This window comes from Haemorhous mexicanus, chromosome Z (assembly GCF_027477595.1).
Source record: "Haemorhous mexicanus isolate bHaeMex1 chromosome Z, bHaeMex1.pri, whole genome shotgun sequence".
NCBI lineage: Eukaryota > Metazoa > Chordata > Aves > Passeriformes > Fringillidae > Haemorhous > Haemorhous mexicanus.
The window spans coordinates 77320841-77343295 of record NC_082381.1 but is presented as its reverse complement, the minus strand read 5'-3'; the positions used below and the strand labels follow the sequence as shown (position 1 = coordinate 77343295).

At 42.7% G+C, this 22455-nt stretch overlaps 1 protein-coding gene across 2 annotated transcripts in view; it reads left to right on the top strand.

Annotated features, from left to right (window-relative positions):
• The first annotated feature begins 5261 nt into the window (after window positions 1–5261).
• The window catches only part of EGFLAM (EGF like, fibronectin type III and laminin G domains), a 75014-nt gene continuing 57820 nt past the window's right edge, over window positions 5262–22455 (top strand). Inside the window, exons 1-2 of one of the 2 annotated variants that reach the window (XM_059873794.1) lie at window positions 5262–5602; window positions 20766–20878. In XM_059873794.1, the coding sequence (XP_059729777.1) occupies window positions 5494–5602; window positions 20766–20878 (222 nt within the window). In that variant the 5' untranslated portion in view covers window positions 5262–5493. The remainder of the gene's footprint in view (window positions 5603–20765; window positions 20879–22455) is intronic. The other variant, XM_059873793.1, reaches the window with a different exon arrangement.

The following is a 22455-nucleotide window of genomic DNA, read 5'->3' as shown; positions in this document are numbered from 1 at the left end:
GCTGACAGCACATGAATGAAGGTTGTAAAGACTCTCTTCTCTGTAGCACAGTCATTGCTTGCAGATGCTCATGTGTGCTTTCTGGCAATGCTGCAGCCAGTCTATATGAGAGACAAGGGAGGACAGAAAGAATCTGAGCCCTTGGTCAGGCTGATGGTTTGAAGTCCATCAGTTTGGGTAATAAATACATGTCAAATATTTATTGATGTGACAAGAGAAGTCTAATGCTGATTGTTTGGTCTTATTTTTTCAGCATTTAATACATGTCCATGTGTAGTATGTCTCTGATATACAGTTGTTTCTATACTGACATATGAGCAAATGGCAGGCAGGGATTGTCTTGGGTTCCTTCCCTTAAATGAATTAAATCAGGGCTTCATAGACTGTCTTCTGGAAAACATAGATATAGAAACAGCCTTGAAGACTCAGTTGAGATCCAGATCTAAAATGTAGATGGTGTCAGAAGCTAATAACCTAATAGGATAAACTCATCCCTTCACTGTCTCAATGTAGTTTAAATTTACATAGACCTTTATGTGTTTCCTAATAATGTGCTAAGGAAGAAGCTCTACCAACCCTGCAGGAAAACTAGTTTCCAAATTTCCATGACCCTTGCCCCTTGAGTTTGTTGGGCAGCCTGAACTTCCTAATGTGTCCAGATGTGCATTGGCTAAAACAGCTCTACCCAAGACACTCTTTAGTTAAGCCAGAAAAAAACAGTTTATGCAGAAGAATTATGGCTTTAAGTGAGATATTGTCATATGCACTCTATGCACATCTATGGCATTTTGAAAGTTAGGCAATTATTTATTATAAAGTTTAGTAGAAGCAACAGATCTATTAATTTATTAAACATCACTGGTTTCTAATTTAATAATAAGATACAAACTACCATTGGTTTGCTTGTTTTTGCTATAAAACAAAATGTGACTTGCTAAATTAAAGTTTTCTGGTTTTAAGTGATATGACATTTTTGAGGTTTAATTTTGAAAACTAGTAAGTAATAGTCCTTCCATTTTCCATACAGTTACCAAAGTCAACAAAAAGATCTTTTCTTCTATATAATTATATTTGACATGTATGCAGATTGGTATAACTCTTAATTAGTATCTCATTGGAATAAATAACATGATGGTAAAATATACAGAGTGACCTTGGCATACTAAAAGGACCTTAATAGGTCAAAGTTTACACCCTTCCTTTGAGAAGAGCCTATGAAAAACTCCTGTCAAAAAATCTATAGTGGATCATGAACAAATAGACACAATGCAATATATTTGGAATTTGTCTTTAAAAAAATGCTGATTATTAAAAAAAAAAAAAAGAAAGAGAGAGAGAGAACAATAGAATTTTTAAAGCTTTAATTAATGAGAAAACGATCCATTCTTCATAGTTATGAAAATGTCCAGACTCCAAATGTCTTATTCTGCCCCCTATAATCTCATCACAAAAATAATTATAAAGATATGAAGTATCCCATTTCAACATGAGATGCCCCCATTTGTACACTTCTATCTCAAAAGACTTTTTCACTGTTTATATTTTAATCCTATTCTGGACTAAATGTATCCACATGTTGAGCAACTCTGGAAAATGTTATAAATTTACACTCCTGTTCCAAGTGAAGACAAGCTCCAAGGCAAAGACAAGGCTCTTCTACCCCCATGAATCACAGTGGAAAAGCCTGCTACCCTCACTGCCCAGATTCTTCTGCTCCCCAGCCTCTCCATCTGCTCACTTAACTGCACACAAACAAAGGTTTCCTTGCTTCTACCAAATAGTTTTGGGGTAAACATCCTGTGTTAGTCCTTCCACAGTGATTTATTGTAAAATCAGGTGTTGAAAATAAGTGTAGGGATCTAATTTCAATTATGAATGGGTAATGGTCTAGATGCCTACGAAACGCACTTTGCTCCTCAGAGAGTCTTGATGTGCCAACTTTTAAATTTACCCAAAAAATGAAGTCCTATTACACTGGACTTCCAAAATTTGAAAGGGAGGTTATGGCCATGCTTGAAAATTTGGTGATTTATATCTATTTTTACCTTTTCAAGGAAAAGGAGTGGCTCTAAATTCCGGCACTTGGAAATCACAGGTTAATATAACAGGCTAATGGAGCTGCAAGCTGAATCAAGTTGATCCTTTTGGATGTAGAGCTTTTAGAAGGGTCTGAGTACATAGAAGTAGGAGACACACTCTCTCCTGCCCTCCCAGGACATCATTCCTTGCATCTCTATTGGTGTATGCACATGGATTCCTCTTAAGGAAAAGAGGTGAGGGGAAAATTCTCTGTGAAAATCCTCTATGAAAAGCAAAGGGGAAAATCCCTTTGCTTCACTGAGTAAGAAACTATGTGGATTGAGTGATTCCTTCCCAGAGCTACAGAGCAAGAGAAAGAACAGAATATTTAACCTGAACACAGGGCTAGTATATCCAAATTCATGTGCTGGCTCAGTTAGCATCTTCCCTGCTGGAGGAGATAACGATGGAAAATTGCCTCCACTACCACCAGACTCCTGGGTTTAGGGACTTTTGAAAGACTGTGTCTCAGTCCTTATCAACAAGTATTTACAACCACTGGAGAACCAGGCACTTGAAGGATATTTAACATATTTTCTGGAATCTCATCACTGGTATAGAGGTGGCTCTGAGGCTGAATCAAATTGCAGATCACTGATTAAAGCCAAATCCAGGCAGAACAAGTTTCAGGTGAGGACAAGGAGAAGCAGCTGGAAGAATATGCTGACAAAAGGTACAATTAGTAACTGTGCTTTTCTGGTAGAACAGACTCCTCCATGATAATGGTAATCTTTTGTCTTTAGGATGATGATCTATCTCACAGGCTGGTCTGAGACAGGCACAAAACTCAGCAACAGTCTAACCTCCCAAAACTCAGCACTGTCAAAAGTTCATGTAACTCTTCATTCATCTTGCCATCTCCCAGATCACTGAACAGCAAGGCAGCTTTTAAACAAAATTCTAAGCTTTAATTCTACATACTTCACCAAAATGCTTTTCCCTCTGATAGAGGTTGCATTAACAAATGTGTGCCAAGTTTTATTAATTTTAATCAGTATGCTACTGGAAGACAACAGGGACTATGCCATTGAGGAAAGTGTAAAATCTTACCAGTGAGAAAGCCACTGGGAATCATGTTGTTATTTAGAGGGAATTCACCAGGCTTGTGGCAGATTACCTTTGTTGGTAGGATTTTCTGGAAAAGCACCTCTCCATACATCCAGAACTGAATATCCTGCTCCATCACAGCAGAAGGCAAGTTGCCAACTTGCATGGCTGCAGAGATAATCTCCTAAAACTGTAATTAAAATTACAAAATCTGTCTGAATCTTATACCTGCCTGAAACTCAGTAGTACCATCTTCGGTGTTCCAATCATTTTGGCCTCAATATGTCCAACTACAACTTAATCACAGAATACTTTGGGTAGACAGGCATGTGAGAAGACCAGCTACAGTGGTTATTTTGAGTACTGCCAATAAAGGAAGTCAGAGGAAGGCAACGGGGGAGTGAAGGAAGGCAGGGAGGAAGGCGATCAAGTAAGAAGAAAAGCAGCAATTGTAATGAATTTGATGACAGCACACTGTACAAAACACAATTACTTGGAGTGTACAGAAAGGACAGGCTTTGCTTTCCTCCACCCTCGGCTGTGACCTGCTTGCCATTGCCAAGGAGTGAGCAGTCCATGTGCCTTTTGGGCAAATACGGAGTCCAGAGATCATTCTCTGCCCTGTTAACTGCAGTTTCTTAGCACACCAGAGTTACTGACCCTGCCAGGAATTCCTGCCATGAGTCCTGCATCTCTCCCACATGCACTGCAATTCCTCTGTCTCTGCAAAGACAGGCTGATAAGAGTGTGAGACAGACATACCGCTGGCATCCCAGTCATGCTAACAAAACTACTCCTCATCTTTAATTCCTGTAGCCTCGAGCACATTCTCGTGGCAGTGATCACTCTGAAACTTGGATGATGCCCTTTCTGAGGGGACCAGGTTTCTGTCTCCTCTCCTTTCCTGAAGCAGGCAAGGGCTGTCCTCTCCCCTGTCTTCTGTAAAGGTTTTGATTACTGCCTCCAACTTCTTCATAAGGTACTTGCAGTACTTTTACAGGGCAGAGGATCAAAATCCCTTCCTCTGATGTTCTGTCCAAAAGGACTTCATCACCATTTCCTTTTCTCCTCTCATACCCTAAAGAAGTACAGGCCTCCTTATTTTCCTATATCAGCATTGCTCCCACAGAGAGACAGTTTTTCTTCTGATCTCTTCCTGGTTTTTCTCCACATTTCGTAAAATTACAGCATGGAACTCATTGAACAGAGTACCAGTTTTACAGATTCACAAAGAGACTGTATAAACATACATAATTTATATGGACATCAAACCCACTGAAAGTTATCAAGTAAACAGCAAAATAAAGAAATGAAGCAAATTTCCAAACCAAAGCCCACACAAACCCTCAAGACATAACAGCTCTGGTGTTTCAGGGCTTATACTGATCTCTAACTAACCAAGCTTAGGATGAGACCTGGAGCAGAGGACAGATAATCTCATGTCTGCTAATACAAAATTTCTGCACTTCATTCTGTCTTTTAAATTTCAAAGGTGGGATACTGAACCAAATGGGTTTGGTCCTTCATCCCACCAATGTTTCATTGCTCTGAAGAGATGCCTTGGATTTCTTGTTTATCTCAGCTTTTTTTCTGGTATGGTCAAACTCCAGCACTTCCCTTTGCCTTCCTCCCCCTGCCCTCCCCATCCCCTCTAATCTCCACGGGGGTTTCTATATTAGTCTGAGTGGCTGGATAGGTCTCAGCCTCCATCTGGGGGGGGGGGGGGATTAAACTTAATTTATCCTCTTAATTCAGCAACAATTTCCTCACCAAATCCTCTTCCTAGCTTCGCCTTCGCCCCAGCAGTTGGCTAGCATTTCAGCCCCGTACCTTCGGGGGAAAAAAAAAAAGGAGGAAACCCGTCAATTGCCTATGCTCCCCCCAGGGAGCAGCACTGGGGTCGGGGTCCCGCAGGGCAGAACGGGGCAGAGGGCGTGGGGAGGGCAGGGGTCCCCGCTGAGGAAGGGGTGACACACTGCCCCGCGGTGCCCAGGGATGGCTCCTGAGCGCCCTCCCCGCGGGCACAGCCGGGCTGCCGAGCGGCCCCACCGCACGGGGGTCTCCCGGCAGGGGACGCCGCGACCCCTCCGCCGGGGCTGGGTCGGGCGAGCCGGGGCGGCGGCGCCCCGGGGGGAGGTGCCGAGCCGTGCCCCGCTCCAAGCGGCCGTAATCCCATCAAAGGGCCGGACTCAGCCTCCTCCCCCCTTCTCTCCGTCCCTCCCCGTCCCTGCCCGGCGCTCGTCCCGGCCCCGCTGTCCGCTCCTTGCCGCCCCGGCTCCGCTCCGCACCCGGCAGGGCGCCGGAGCCCCTCGCCCGCGGCCAGCGGCTCCAGCTCCGCGCTCGCTCGGGCGGGGGGACTCGGCGCACATGGAGGTGCCGGGCGGCTGTCACGGCCGCGGAATCGCCTTGGTGCTGCTCCTGGCTTCGTGTATCGGGTGTGCGGCTACGCCGCGCAGGAACATCCCCCGCCGGCAAGGTAGGACGGGCAGCAGCGCCAGACGAGGGGTGCCCGCCCCGCGACACGCTGGCACCGGCGAAGTTCCGCGTCCCTTTGACTCTGGGGCTGCCCCGGGTCGGGCACGGGCGGCAGCGGGGCCGGGCGGCAGCCCCGGGGTGGGCAGCGGGGCAGCGCCGCAGGTCGGGCCGCCGCGCCCACGGTCAGGGAGCTCGCCCGGCGGGGCATCCGCCGCTCCTCGCCCTTCGCTGCGAGCCCCTGCCGCCCTCTCACGGGGAAGAGAGGATTCCCAGGCAAAAGCAGGGACCCGTGAAGTTGCCGGGTTGGTGTATGACCCGTGTTCTCCGACATCTTGCACCCAATGCCGGTGGGCGCGCTCGATTCACAAACCAGAACCAGGCTGCAGCTACTGCGGAAGAAATTGGCGGAAATTTTATCCGGTTTTCCCTGGATGCCGTTTCCTTCGGTGCGGCGTGAGCAAAGTTAGAAGCCCGGTGTACCTCTAAGCCAGTCAGGGGTGACCTGTCGGGAAGGCTGCTCCGTGGCTGTGACATTGGTATGTGTGGCAGCGAGTAACCTAAGACACAGAGTAGTAAACGTGAAAGAAAAATTACTAGAGAAGCATGATTTTGTCCCAAAAATGTAGCTATCGTGTTCCAGGCATGATGTGGAGTGCCTCCTGGTCCTACTCCTGGCTGAGCGCTGCCCATGTCCTGTGGGAGAGTTCCCACGGCTGTGGACGGGAGGTTTGTGCACTGATCAAGGAGGTCCTGCACAGTCCTTAGAGGCTGAAAGTTAAAACCCCGAGTCTGTTAAAACCCTTTTACAGTCCGCAGCATATGAAACAGTAAGGTAAAATGTAAACAATAAGATGAGACATAGTGCATGGTGAAGTTTGACATTCTGTATACTTTACAAATTGCGGTGCTAAGAGAAGATAACAGTGCCTGGGACTGTCTCAAACGCTGGGACTGTCCTGGAGTCTCTGTGACCACCACTGGCTCTTGTCACTGAGTTCACTGAGATCAGTTCAGCTGAAAATACAAAAAGTTTAGTAAGTTCTGTGTAATCTCACAAAGTGTTTGTAGCTTTAGATCCTTTTTGTATCTATCCCACAGTACTGAAAGATTTTTATTGCTGGTTTTTAGAATCACTATTGTGCCCTTTCTTGCTCATATCAGAAGAAAACAAATGACTGTACAATTGGAAACTTAATACTTAAATACAGCCTGAGCTTAAAACCCTTACTGGACAGATGGCTAATTTTACTGGTCTGACCTTGTCTCTTAGGGATCTAGTCCCGTGATCCTTGGTTGTCATAATAGCCACCATTAAGTACTTGAGGAAATTAGGCAGACAGGCATTGTGAATGAGATGATTAGTAGTTTGCATTAAAAATACTGGATATGTGAACTTGGGGAGGCAAATGTGTAAATATTTTAAGATGTTCTTTGACTCTAACATACTGTTGTACGTGTTTCCGCACTGGAGAATAGCAGACCTGGGAAAAATGTATTTCTGTGCATTAAATCTAAACAGCTTGAAGCTTGGAAATTCAACTGTAGTGTTGTGAAGGAAATGAATTAATATGTTTACTTTTGTTAGCATACATTTTTATGTTAATTTTTTATAACATGCTTCAGATTCTCCAACTGATTCAATAGTTCCTTTCTTGCTTCTTTTACTGTATAAGAAGTAATGAGTTTTATTGGGCAAATTTTTTTCAAAATCTGTGCAAACATTTGAAAATCCACTTGTAGCAAGATTTGAAGAGGGAGATCCCCCACAGAGATTGTCTGTGGTATATATATATAATTTAAATCCCATCTGTATTTTGTGGGACCATTGGAATTGAGGGCTCCAAAGCATGCCATGACCTTGCTATGAAACGTTGCTCTCAAGACAGGTGTAGTTTCAAGTAGCTGGAACATATTTGCCTTGTTTTGCAGCACATCATATGCTGGGTGGTTAAGAGTGGAAAAGAACTATCATTTACTCACACATCCAAAATTACACATTCAGTGAGTAAAGAAGAGATAAGACAGCAAAAAGTTCTTCAGGATTTTTTTTTTCTTTCATTTTGCTCTTTTAATTGTGATAGAAGTGAAACTTGTACAGGAATTTTAACTGAGGTGAAAGCAGGAGGTTATATCAAGAGAAAAGTCATAAAACCAGTTGATCTTCAACACCAGAAGCTGAATTCGAGGTCCTGTGGATCAAAAGAAGAAGGGTAGTGGAATGGATCTCCATTTTTCCCAGGTTTCAGTTCAGGGTTTAGCTTACAGAGATCAGTTCTGTAATCCCAAGAAAGCAGCAAAGTGAGAAATCTATTTGTGAAGTTAAAAATATGTAGTAAAATGGCCACAAATGCAACTTCTTAAATTATTCTTCAGGGCAAAGGGCTGTTGTACTCAAATACAAGAGATTCTGATGACTGCTAAAATCATTTGAACATTTATTTACAGTTACATAATATGTTTTCTGGAGACAAGAAAACGGGATGACAGACTCTTTGGGGAGGGCTTAAAACAAATCCTTAGACACCGTGTGGTGAATAGTATAGCTGGGAACGGATTAGCCTGGGATTCTCTATATCTTGTACTCCCAGAAGCTGGCGCTCATACTGCTGCTTTCACATTGTTTTCTTGCTTTTGCCTTCTGCAAAGGCACAGTTTTTTGCCATCTCTGTTTCAGCTGGTTGAAGAATAGGGAGTCTGAAGATAGCTCCCAGTGTGTTACTCTGCTACTAATATAAACACAGTATTTAATTTTAATGGGTGTGTGATTTTAGAGAATTTTAAGGGAAAGAGGTGACCAGTCCTGTGGATGTTCATGGCATAAGGTTGTTGCACTGTGTTGCATTGATGCTTCTTTAGTAACAGAGTGTAAAATTCCAACGCCCTGTAGAATAATAAAAGGGGTCAGTTGGTCTGCATGGAATAAAAATAATCATATCTGATGCTTAGGAATGCTTCTCCTTTTATAAATATATTATGCTTGCCAGCTAATATAAATAAAGAATTTGGCTTGTATCTCTTTCCCAGATGTCCACAGCAGTAGATATCACCAGCTTTCTATGTAAATGCTGGAAGAATCAGACCAGTTAAAGTCTGAAGACTTTACAGGAGAGTAGCACTCAATACCAGGGCCAGAGTTTCAAGAGTGTACAGATCTTTGGTCAGGACTACAGTAAATTACTTTTTTTTCCAAAGGATTTGGCACTGGGATACTTGAATTCTTTAGAAAATCTGACTATAATAAGACCTGCTACATAAAGAACACTTTTGAAAGTCTAGCTGTATTTGTGTATCAAAATAGGTCAAACTGCCTTGTCTACAGATATGAAAAATGCAACATTCTTTGGGAAAGAAGGTGCTTATTTGAGTTTTTAAATATTACAGTTTTTTGGAACAGCAATAGGATGAATTCTTATTCAGTGTCATAATAAATCCCACATGTAAAGCATGCAAGGGTAAGGTTGATTTGCTGCTGGATGTGAGGTGTCTGAGAAGAGGAATGACTTGGAAGCTGAATGATTCCTAATGTGAGGGATGTAGAGCTGTCAGAGTGCATATCTGTGAGCTAGAACTAATAAAGAAGATGTGAATAATTTATTGGAGGGAAGATTAGTATCATCCTCTTACATGTAAGTTTCAAAAATGCCTGATTTATTCAACACCAATAAAATCAAGCACTCATTTTATATGTATTTGTTGTTTGTTACCTTCAGGTGTAAGTTGCATCACAACATTATGTGACATTCTCATTTTGATTGGACTTCCTCTTGTACCTCTGGGGTCCATGGTCTGATAAATTCTGAAAACTGATCAATCACATCACCACCTCATGCAGATAGGAGCATTCTGATAATACTTTCCAGGGCAGCAAGAGGAATCTGGTGAATTAGTCCACTTGAGCATGTTACTCTGTGTGTCACTGTTACTCATTTTGAAGTATGTTTTCTGACTTTAGTTGGTCTCACTTGCAGCAAAATGTTTTGTGCCCTTTCCATCATGAAATTGCAATCTTCCTCTGTACAAGGAGACTTTCAGTAAATGTTTTTCATTGGCACCATTTTGCCAGTGCCAATGTCTGAAATGACTGTTCAGACTTCCACCAGTGTTCAGAAAGGTAAAATTAGCCAAGGCATTCTATACCAGATACTGGGATTCACCGTGATGCTTTGGAGAGGAGGGGCTGTTTTGGAGTTAGGGCAGTAAAGTGATTCTTGGGAAATCTTACTGCCTTCAGGCTGTCACAGACTGTCTTTCATGGCTTACCAGTCCTCCACAGGCCATATTTTTACTTTTAAAAATGGGAATGGAGTGTTTTTGTGCTTTTATCCTTTTCCAGCCATGCCACTTTAGACAGTGAAAATACTCCTATAGGGTGCTCATCACAACTGTACCCCAATTTTAGTAAATGCTTCTAGGCTTTAACTGAGTGATAATGTGTGGGTGATTGACACAGTGTCTTCTGGTGTGCCTTGCAGAAAAATACCCTCTTTTTCTCTCAGTGGCGCTGGACTAGACAGGAAACAGCACTGTGTACTGTTTGCAGCTTATTAGAAGTGAACACATCCAACAGTGATACTCACCTTAAACTTAATGGCAGGGATTCTGAGTGTCAGTCACCCAAAAGACATCCTGAGGAACAGAATAGTACCTTGTTTTCTTAAACTGGAAAATTTCAGTGTATGAGTTCTCTTCAGTGCCCCTTAAATCTCATTGATTAGCTGAGAGAATACTTGGAAATTTGTAACTCCTCAGGTCATGCTTAAATTGGGACTCACATTTTTGCATGTTTCTATTTATTCTCTTTTAATATGTGTTTATGCTCTTTTTATGCTCTTTTTAAAATTGAAAATTAAATTAATTTTAAAAAGATGACTATTATTGCTTTATGTCCTCAAAACAGGACTGATAGGACCTTTTCACAACTTTTCCATCACAAGGAAATGAAACTCTAAAATGCCTATAGAAATTTTTTCATATTAAAAAGTCATTAAAGGATATTAAAGGTACCTGTAATCTAAGCAAACAGCCATGAATAGGTCTTTGCAGAACTTATTATTTCATTATTGAGTGTACAGTTGGGTGCCATATTTATCAATGAATGTGTGATGGTGGCCTATGATCACATAACAAAAGACTTCCTAAATGACAGGTACACAGGAGATTATGTTAGATGTGTGACTTGAATAAAATTTCTTAATTGATTTCTGTGCAAACAAATGATCTATATAAGAAAAATCCCATAAATCAAACAAATTCCCTGTTCTTCATGACTAATTCCAGCTGAAAAGAAATACTTTTGGCTAAGGCTAAGCAAGATTTTATTTTCTTTTATTTTTTACTTTTAGTGAAGATACTTACACATGACAACCAGATTAGTTATTTCAGATAATGTCAGCATCCAAACCACAGCAAAATATCAACATTACTTTTTCAGACTTCTCAGAGCCACTGAGCTGAGAACAAGCACACCAGAATTCCTTTTGAAAGTAACTGCTTCAGGAGGGCATAAGGCCCCGGAAATTGAAGGCTTAGGGGGAAAGCTTTCCCACAACCAGGTGCCTAACTCAAACCTAGATAATGATACGCTGTGTGATGATCCATAAAACTCTGCAGGTGAGAGGTGTATAGTGAGAAATACACCAGGTTCATGCCAGCTCCTCCACTGAACATAGGGGAGCTACACTCAGAAGTAAAGACTACTGTTGAGGAAAGTCCCTCAGGGTATTGGCCTCTAGTGAAAAAGGAATCCACACAATATTGATAAAGGGAGCCATTTGTTCAAAAGGGATAGGACAGCTGTGTGGTCGTGAGAGAAACCCTTTCTTCCCCTGGGTTGGATCCCTGTAGGTGGATAGCCAAAATGCATTGGTTTTCTTTTCTTAAAAAGATGTCTCACTCCAGCATTGCCAAAGTTATCCTGGATAATTTTTTAAATAGGAAATAGAAACCATATGCAGGTGCTAAGAGCTGAACATGACTTTCTGAGTGTATCCCCAAGTAGTGATAGGGTGTCTTTCCCCTTATATGTGGTAACCTTACAGCTAATAAACACATTTTATATGACAGTGCAGATAGCAGTCATGTCAAGAACAGTTCTTCTGAGAAGTGGACAGAGTGGTTCTGAGTTTCCCCACATCCTCAGAGGATAGTCAATCCAGTTTTATTTGCACAGAAAGATTTCTGAAGCTGGAAGAATCCCAAAACAGATTACTCTTCACACTTCTCTCAATTTTAAAGTAGGTTAAAATTGCTGGCATCTATGAAAACGATGGTATATATCAATACCTATGCACATTTGGAACTTGCAGAATTGACTTTCTAAAATGATGGGACATGAACATCCTGCGAAAGTTGATCATACTACAGGCATCATTCTGATCTTTGTGCTGTACCAGAGGTATTGTGGCACATACAAAGTTTTAAATAAAGATTGGCTTTGTGCTTATGCGTTCAAAAATCTTCTGATAAAAAAACCTAAGGGCAAAAATTATACAGTATTTCACTCAAGTTTAATTGCTTTTATGCATTAAAAATTTCGACTAGTGTATCATTTTAGGAAAAAAGAAGCCAAACTGTGAACAAAACCTGTCAAACTGTAGATGATGGAAAGTACATGTCTAAGACCAAAATTTTTGTGGTTTAATTAGAGATTGCAGAAGCCAAAATCTGTTCCTTGGAACTGAAATGTGAGGTCTCTTTCATATTCTGCTTTCTAAACAATTACAGGAGAAGGTAACATGTTTCCAAAAATAAGCAGGCATTTTATGAAGATGATTGTTTTCAGAGATGTTGGCATTGCAGCTGATACTCCAGCCATGCATGGAGATTGGTGTCCTGCTGGCATTTTCAGTTCCCGTTCCCATTTCATGATGTTCTTGTTCCCATGTGAACCTGTGGTGTGCAGGTTGCTAATGTTCCCATTTTTACTGTTCAGTCACAATGGCAGAGTTGAACTTTGCAGTGAAGAACTGTTTCTCTGTCCATGTGTGTGCCAGAAGACTCACTCAGCAGGCTGAGATGAGGGCCTTCCAGCCATTTACCCCTGCAGAGCCATAGGTTCATAGGATGGAAGAAGAAACCTGCAGAATATAAGCAGTTCTTACAAGGACTTCTGGACAAAGAACAAGACAGCACCTGAAAGGGCCTTACAAGGGGAAAAAAAATGAGATGTTTGGATCAGCTGATGCCAAGTAAAGGGCATGGTTTGCATGAGGTAGCCCTGGTAGAGGTTTGGGACAAAGGGTTGGACTCTACAGGCTGCAGGAGACAGTGAGCATGGAATGCTTTGAGACAATTAGGGAGCGTTAGATACTAGCTGTGTGGACATCATAGCTGTGCCTGGGTCATGTGCTATTTTCTGCCCTATGTATTTGTTCTTTATGCTGGGATATATTTCCATGTCTCATTATCTCTTGCACCAAGGAGGGTTTTGTCCTTCCCTGTCGGGCTCTTAGCTCTCACATCCTGCTGCTTGTTACTGGTTCTTAGAATGCACAGGCTGTGTCCCACCCTAAATCAGTGCAGGGATTCAGGTTTAAAAACCACAGTTATTTCAGTCACTTAGTACAAACAAAGATTTTCCTCTGTTTTTACTGATAGTGTTAGTGAATGGAGAGACTTGCTGACTGCAGAAGGTATTGACATGATCCCATTTCTAATGGAGGAACTGAGCTGGGGAAGAATTTCCTGCTCCTTGAGAAAATTTTCTTGAGATGTAAAATACTTGTGGGAATCATAAAAGTGTATATAAGTGATGAGGGAGTAATGAAGATGGAGCTAGGCTTTTCTCAGTGGTGCCCTGTGACAGGGCTGGAGGCAGTGGACACAAAGGGAAAGCAGGATATTACCTTTAGCATGACCAAATACTTTTTTGCTGGGAGGGTGACTGAGAATTTAGCCTGAGAGGTCGTGGAGTCTCTGTCCTTGGAGATACTCAAATGTCGTTATGCAAAGTCTTGGGCAACCTGGTGCAGCTGAGCCTGCTCTGATCGGGGGTTTGGACTAGGACATCTCCAAATGTGCCTTCCAGCCTCACTCCCTCTGTGATTTTGCGGTGTCGCGAGGATCTCCTGGAAACATCTGTTTCACCTTGCAAGTTTATCTTCCTTTGAGCTCTCCTCCACCCAGTCTCCCAGTAATGGACTGAAAACATCAACTGGACAAACTTCTCTGCTTTCTACAGAGAAATGAGTGTTTTCTGGTGTTGTGATCAGTATAAAGTGTTTGGTGGGAGGTTGCTACCCTTTGTGTTGTGTACCTCTGAGGCCTGTGCTAGAACCTCAGGGATAATAAATTCACACACTGAGTTTTGTGATACTTTCTGGGGCAGGACGAGATCGTTTGTGTCCATGAGCTTCAAAACAGTCACTCAGGACTTGGAAGGATTGTGGAAACCCAAATGCTGCATGTCATGTCCTCCCCCTGCACATTTGTTGCCTGTCACATGGTCAGCTTTGTCCTCTTTACACTTTAATCTTTTTGCATGTGTGTATGTAATGCGTGTGTGATTGTCTGTAATTTTTTTCTATCTGATCACTATTTAGGAAGCTCCCCTTTAATTATTTTCTAGTACCAAGTAAGATGTTTCTTCAATAACTGTTTTGTTCTGGGTTTCAACAAGAAAGAAATGTGTAGTAGATAAAGGGAACAATTAAGGTACATCAAGGAGAACACTTTTCAACTATTTTAAACAATTTTTGCCATGTGTTCCATTGAGTTAGTAACATTTGGACAGCAAACATCTGAAAAATAAGTGGTATTAATTGATGGGATAATACATTTTCAAGTTATTTATTTGGCATTTTTTATGATTTCACTGGCCTTTTTACTTTTTGAAGTGTTGTGGTTTCTGAAGCTCCTCCCCAGTGCTTCCTAGCCCCTCGGATGCATAACCCATGAGAAAAAGAGGCGGGAGGAGGTGCTGACTACAAAGTCTATTACAAAGACAGGGTGATGTACTGTTGCTTGATTTCAGCTACCTTCTGGCACTTAAGTTAAATCTCTCAGACATGTTTTTTTGAAGTTATTTGAAAACTGCTGAAGCAGCTGATGAGAAGGCAGGCAGTGGCAGGGCAGGCACAGGGCTGGCTGCAGCCTGCCAGTCCCTGGATACATCCACAGGGACAAGGCAGGTTGGAGCCCAGACAGGAAATCCCAAGACAGGAAAAGTGTTGAGCTTCGCATTCAAGCAGCTTGTAGGCTGGAGAAGGGAGAAGTGAGCCTCAGTCCCATCCTGTCCCTTCTCCAAGAACAGGAAGCTGGTTACCAATTTCCTCTTCCAGGCCAAGGTGCTGCAGAGATATCAGGAACTAGGACAGCCATGCCCCAGCACTGGGGCTTCAATGGGCAAAGCACAAGCCTGGTTTTAGAGGAGTAAGTGTTCGACTTTGACTCAGATTTCCAGAAATACACTAATAATTATGCAAGTGGAGAGTCTTGGTGGGGGTTTTTACAGGCACCTATACTCCATTTCCTCTGGAAGTGGAAAATGCTTCCATTAGGAAAGCATAACTTCCCCCACGTTATCCAGGTGCAGGTACAAGGTATGAACATATGCACTTGTGTGACTCAAACTAGCAGTAATTATTAAAAACACAAGCCTGTAAGAGTTGCCTAGAGATTGCCTGATGTGCTCATTTTGACTAGGGCAAGACAGCTACAAACTAGACCTTTGCTCAGAGATATGATGTCCCCTGTTTTTATAACCTTCAGCCCCAGGAATTCTTCAAAAGTGTGTCCAGGGCATAAGCATCCATATAGTTACTGCTTTTCCTTTTCAGTCCTGGAAGTCACTGTTGCACTGTGCAGAGCTCACTTCCTCTCTCCTTCCCTTTGCTGCAGCTGGAGCCTTCCTGGGAGCAGAGCCTTGCTCCAGGAAGGAGTGTAAGGAGAGAACTTCCCCTTGCTGCCTTTCTGTTCAGTGATCTGCAGGAAAAGCCACGACAAAGCCACCAGAGACATTGTGCCTGTTTGCTCTTAATTGGATTCGTGGTGTTGCACTGTAGCTTAAGTTCTGAGCTTTGAATCCTTCATTCCCCTTTGCTGGGCTATAAAAATCCCAGTGACTGTCACCTCGGTTGTCCCTGGGGCAGATAACAGATGCTATATAAGCATCAGCAAAACATCACATGAGTCCAAGCCTGTTATTTATTAAAATGTGGAGAGATTTTTTTCATTGTGGTTTCTTTTGCAGTATTTTTAAGGACTAATGACGGTCAGCCTAGTCTCTCCAAAGATTTGTGCACTGTGGTTTGAATCCAAAACCCTGGTGCCTCTCTAGGGCCGTGTTACCTGCCATCTCTGCTGCAGGATCTGGTGCAGTGGTAGGTGATTCATTCAGAGAAATGAGTGTCAAGATTTTCAGTGTGTGGATGTGGCTGCTCCGGGTGCAGAACCAGGACAGGCTGGCTGAGATTTTCCAGTTTCAAGTCCTTGTCCTTTGTAGTTGTTGTGGCTGTGAAATTCTTGCTCTCTTACGCACTGCTGCTGGGCAGTGGGAGCTGGAAAAGGCTTCAAAGAAATTTAAAGATGGCATATTCTTTTCATTTAGAATTTCCTGACCTTTTCAGTTTGTCGTGTTGTCTTCCTTCCACTGTGGTGTTTGCATAACTTTCAGTCTGTAAAATAAGGGAAAAAAAAGACCTTATTTATCACTGTTAATTGTTTAATAAATAAGAATTTCACCAATATTTCAGTGAGAGAGTGAATGGACTGTTCTACGCTTTGTTTCACCTCTTGGAGTGGACAAGTTTTTCCTTCAGAAACAGCTATTACAATGATAAAATGCTTTTTAATAAAATTCCTAGGGAGTTTTTTTTTGGTGAATTGGTGAACACAATGTTTCAAACAGAAAAAATTCAGAAGTATTTCTAGAAAGTGTTTTTTTTTTCAGAAAACTTCAATGTAGAATTAGTTTGATTTGTTTTTCTTGAGCTTTTTTTACTCTTTTTTTCTTACATTGTGACACTTTAGTAGTGACAGCTGGCATTTCATCAACAAGTTTCACTTGTTTCGTGGGACACAAATGGGAGACACATCAACCTGGAAGATAAGGAGCTCTTCAGTCAGTACCTCTCTTAGGCTGTTACCCACAGAGATTTAGGAGTAAAATAGTGAAATGCTTATCTCCTTTTATTGGCTTGTGCTCTCTCGTTAAGAGTAGTACAGAAAATGTAGTATAAATAGTTTGATTTTCCAAACTACAAACTCATAAAGACTAAATTAACCAGCTGTTTTCCCTTAAATGTATTACTGTATTATTGCATGTGGATTGTATCAGTGAATTTGCATGTTGTTTCAGGATCTGCAAGTAACTGTGACTACCTGCATGCTTTGATACAGCAACATCTAAAAATAAAAGATTAAATTCAAAATATGATTAAAATTCTAAAAGAAAGATTTCTAACACAAATCCTTTCAGATATTCCATTCATCAGTGTTTAACATTAAAACTGTATTCAATCACTAATATTTTAATCTAATTTAAAATTTGAATCAGTTTTGAAATTTGCTCTAAAATAGTAGTACTAGTAGTATATACTAGTAGGGATGAGCTTTATCCAATTCATCTGAAGTGCTTTTAATGTGAAGCTTATGAACATTTGAAATGTATTTGGCTTGAAGCTGAGGTTTATTTCTCACAACTGTTCATCACTGTAGTAAGATTTTTGTTTCAGTCCGTGACTAGAAGGAAGGAAGGAAGGAAGAGCTCCCTGCAAAAGCAGTTTTTTTGCAGTAGCTGGAGGAAAGGATCCGGATGAGCTGGCTGCTCCTGAGCCCTGCACAAGGCCAGCATGGTTGGCCTGGCCGCAGAGGGTGGATTCACTGGAAGTGTTTCTACTCAAGGTAACTGCACAAAATCACAGGGGCAGACATGGAAGTGACATTTCTGCTGGTGGATTCAGTGATTGCAAGGAGCATCCAGAGGCACTGGTACACAGAATCACAGAATGGTAGAACGCTAAGGGGTTGAAGGGACCTTCAAGACCCTCTAATCCCAATCCCCTTGTCATAGGGACACCTCCCACTAGACTGGGTTGCTCAATGCCTTATCTGACCTGGCCTGAGCAATGCCAAGGCTGGGGCATCCACAACGTCTTTGTGCAACCTGTGACATTGCCTCACCACCCTTCATCTCCTCATTGCAGTAAAGGATACCAGCATTGATGGGCCCAGGCTGGGAAGCATTCCCAGGAGGCATTCATTTAGCCTGTGGCCACCCTGATGGTAGCCCACAGGGGTTTCATATATGGGCAGAGGCTGTTGTATGTGGCAGTGAGAGCCACAATGGAAGTGACATTTGTACTGATGGCATAAGCATTTTCACCATTTTTAATTTGAGTTGCTTTTGTGAAGCAAAAATTTAAGTAATGGTCATTATTTTGAAATGGCAAAATTTACTTCATCTCAGGGAGACTTCTTATGTATTCTTCAGCTTACTTGGTGAGCTTCTTTGGTGACTTTTTTACTGGTTTAGTGTTTTTTGCATATTCTTAGAAGTACGGAACCAAAGATGTATAAACGGGAAGGAAAGTAGCTGTAAGCAGAAAGGTAAACACAACATTGTCATTGTTTATCTAATGAGGTTAACACAACATTGTTTATCTAATGAGGTTAAATCCTCATTAAGTTTTTGTGTTTGATATACTTTCACAATGTGTAGTCATAATATGTGTGAGAGTGCTCCCCCTTGATTAATGGCTTCTTTGCATGGCACTGGAGTCATTGCTCCCATTACCATAAAAACATTTTGGACAGTATTGAACTTTCTATGCCTGATGGGCCAGAAATGGGAATGACTGTGTTTGTACAAAACATGTTTAATTTTATTGCTTATATAAATTGGCTCCTTGTTCTTTGTGATCTGAGCAAATCTCCATGCCTTCTTAGGTATTCACTGACCCAGCTGCAGAGGGCACTGGCAGGGGGATCATCACTCAGGCAGATCTTCAGAGCATCTACAAGTAGTGGATATGTCTCATTCCCTTTGTCTGCAGATTCCCAATCCACAGGGTGGAGAGGGGAGGAGGCTCTGTTGTGGTTTTGCACAGTTCCTGGTCCTACCAGATTAACAGTAGTTTCGTGCTGAGTTTTGAGATGAGGTATTTCTGACCCCAATTGTAGGAGAAACTACAAACACCCCAAGAGTTTTACCCTTGAAAACTCTTTATTATTAATAGTCTAAACATGATGTTTGACATAAAGACATAAATGTTTAGACCAGCTTCAATATCTGTGTTTAGTGTGCCTAATACATGATGCTCTGTAAAATCATGCAAAATACATTAAGCTCAGGTTTATCTCAAAATGGCTTGTCAGTAGTGCAGTGACGTGTGCTGCAGCAGTTGTGGTCAGCTGACAAACCTCTTTGATACGGTTGTTCAAAAGCCATGACATCTCCTGCAGCTCTGTGCCATAAACAATGCTTGTGTCAGATCCTGCCGTCACCTTGCCGTGGCTGAGAAGGGAAAGTTCAGTCCAGAAATGGACATTTTTTACTTTCTGCCAGGTTGTGAGAAATTCTGACAACCAGAAGTGACTCTGAATCCCCAGATGCACATCACTGAGCTGTCAGGCCAGGAGTGGTGACAGCAGAAGACTCTGGGACTGCCGTGCTGCATGAGATACTCCTCTCTGCCTTGCCCTCGATCCTCCCCAGGAAATAACTCTGTGCGTGGGTCACAGCTGCCACTGGCTTTCGTTTTCCTCTTGGCTCCTGGTCTGAGCACGAGGCAGGAGGTGCCCAGCAGTGCGAGTGCCATGTGCCTGCCTGTCACAGGGCTTTGTCACCCCGAGGGCAGCATGCAGTGTGTGGTGAGCCATGGCCATCACCTGAGGCTGCTTGCAGAGACACTGCTAGGGCTGATGGTGCTTGTGCCTGGTTCCCAAGCAAGCATACAGCCATATCCCTGTTGTGTTAGGGGAATTCCCTAACTTCTAGGGAGAGCTAAACAGGGTGGATAAAAATACAGGCCTCCCTGGCTCCTTGCTCTGGTTTTCCCTGGCATAGTCCAGGGCCTTGCATTTACTCCACAGTGACAATTTATAGGCCAGTGTAACTGAGGTCACTGTTTGGCTCTCTGGGTCTCTTTCATCATCTGCAACCTGGAGATAGTAGTGTTTTCTAGGGCTGAGTGAATAATTCATTGAGTGGCTCCTTATTAAACAGATGTTGTCTCTCTGTTTGCAGATAGTCTACAAATGGATTGCATTTTGTTCAAATTTATTTGTTGTCCCAAATTATTCACCAAATACTTTCAGTAAATAATGTTATTGGCCTATAGTGCATTCAGAATATGAATTTGAAACTTGCCTTACATGACTATTTGTCATTGCTGGTTAAAATTCATTATTTCAGCAACTATGCCTTCCAGCAAATTTGTCTCATAGAGCTTCCCCAGAAAGTAACACAAGGATGCTATGAATATGTTAAGAGTGAATGTTTAGGGGGTGTTCTTTCTTCCTTATTACTAATGCAGCTGAAATGCTAATCTGCCTGATTGGGTGTTGTGAAGATTGGAAAGCTGTTTTCTGAATGTGAAATGCTTCTTAACTGGACACTGATAGACCATCCCTGGCTGCTTGTCCCTGCCCCTCCTTTAGGTGGCAGGTGGTGTGTGGCTCCAGCTACTGCTGAGTGCAGGGCAGAAGGTGAGCATAGGAGGTAGCACACACTGTGTTCAGAGCCACTGGACCAAGCAGGAATCCATGGGACTCAGTCCGTGCTAGTGAAGAAAATGGACGAGGGCCCAGGGAATTGGCATGGTTTGGCTCTCTCCCTTCCCAGCAGTCTGAATCTGTGCCACAGCTGTACTGTACAAGCAGTACGAGTGTGTGCATGTCCCTGTCTTTGGGTCCTGGGTAGTATCCAGCATCTCACAAACATATTTAAAAGCCTATGAGTTGGCTCCTAAGCTAAGCAACAGCTTGCCCACTAAGAAGAGGAGATGTCTCCCTTTGCACCCCCTCTCCTGGTGTTCCACTGCTACCTTGGAAGTCAGAAGTGGAGAGGGGAAAGAGGCACCCAGGTCAAATCTGAGTAGTGGTATGTGTTTGACAGTTTGGAGTGAGGCCAGCACAGGCCTGTTCTTCACAGACATACCTGCCAGGCAGCTAAAGGAGAGGGGTTTTGTCCTGTGGCTCCTCACACAATGCCATTTTGTTTTTAGCAGATAGGCTGGGGCCTCCTCTGGATATCCTGCTGGACTCACTGAACTGCACGGCGTTCAGCGTGCAATGGAAGATGCCGAAGCAGCACGCCAGCACCATCACAGGGTACACGGTAGGTGATGCTCTGTGCTGCTGCCTGCCCTCAGGCTGCACACACTGGAGCCAGCAGGACAGCCCCTGCTCCTCACAAACAGTGCCACTGCCCAGAAAGCAGCCAGGGGACAGTGGGCTTGAGCAGACTGAGCTGTAACCTTAAAAAACAAGCAGCTCATGTTCTAGAAACAAGCTGTGATGGGCATTTGGGGTGGATGCCAAGGGTCTGCAGTGGATATAGATTGCTTTTCTGTTGTGGTTTTCCTGCAAGGCTCTCAGTGCTCTCCGATAAAACAGTAAAGTATAGCAGAGCAGGTCGATATTGCACAGTGCAAGTGAGGGCCATGCACATCCTTTGACTTGTACTTCCAGCCTGAGGATTACTTTAGCAGGAATATGTTTTCAAACAAAGCCTCTAAAACTTCCCAGACTTGCAGCAGGTACAAGGGAAGGACTGTTTCATGGAATCTCTTCCTAGATAGATATGGTACTGTACTGCACAGAATCCCTGGGAACCCACCTGCAGCCATAAATATCAAAAGGGCTTTTGTTTTATTCCCTCCTACCTCAGAAGTCAGTTTCTGTTAAAGAAGCTGAATGATTTTCCTGTTGTGCTCAGCAGTTTTTTTGGGAAGTCTCTGACCCCCATCAAGCCTCTGCCATGTTACCTTCTGCCTATAGGACAAAACAGAAGGGCTAGGCTAAACTGGTTAGTGTATTTTAGTGTGCAAGAAGAAAAACAGTGAGCACTAACATGCCATTCATTCATTTTTGTAAGGTATTGTTTTAACAGGTATTCCATGGCAATGAAACTCAGTCCCAAAATAGAAGTGAGTCAGTGGGAAATTAGCACCAAAGGTGCGAGATGTTGACTAGAATGTGTTGCTTTCCCCTTCAACAACAAAAAAAACCTGAATAGCAGTTTTTCTTATTAGCATTTTCTGTGGAGACATTTGAAATTTCCAGCAATAAAATGCCCAAAATTCAGTTTTATATAAAAAGGTGGGAAGCAGAATACTACTGAGTACCTTATTATTAATGTACACTAAGAGAAAGAGAGAAATCCCTGCAATAGGTAATTCTAGTACACATGCTCCTTTATCCCATGGTCTTGTAAATGACACCAGTGCAGCCCAGCTGCAGAGTTCATTTTATTGTTATGTAAAGTGCTATGAACTAGCAAATAGTAGTCTAAAACTCCAAAAAGCACTTGCTGTGTCCAGGAGCTGCCTCAGCTGGGCTCTGTGTGTAGCTGGGTCCTCCCTTCTCTGTGAAAACAGAGGTGCAGGGAGTAAGTGGCCTAAGTCGTACCCAGTGGTCACTCTTCGTGCATGCAGATCAAGCATTTCAGCTCCACCTCTTTTTTTAAGCCTTGAGCTGGTGTGTGGCATGATCATAAAACCAATGACAAGCAGCATCGATAGTGCTCTACTCAAAATGTCTTCACTGTAGTATCTTGACCCTCTGGCATCTCTGGGTCTGTGTGCACAGGAAAGGAGATTGTCTGTCTCATTAGCCTCCAGTACATGGCAACAGACATGGACAGACATTTTATGATAGAGCAATTCTTATAATGTCATAATCATGAAATGTCAA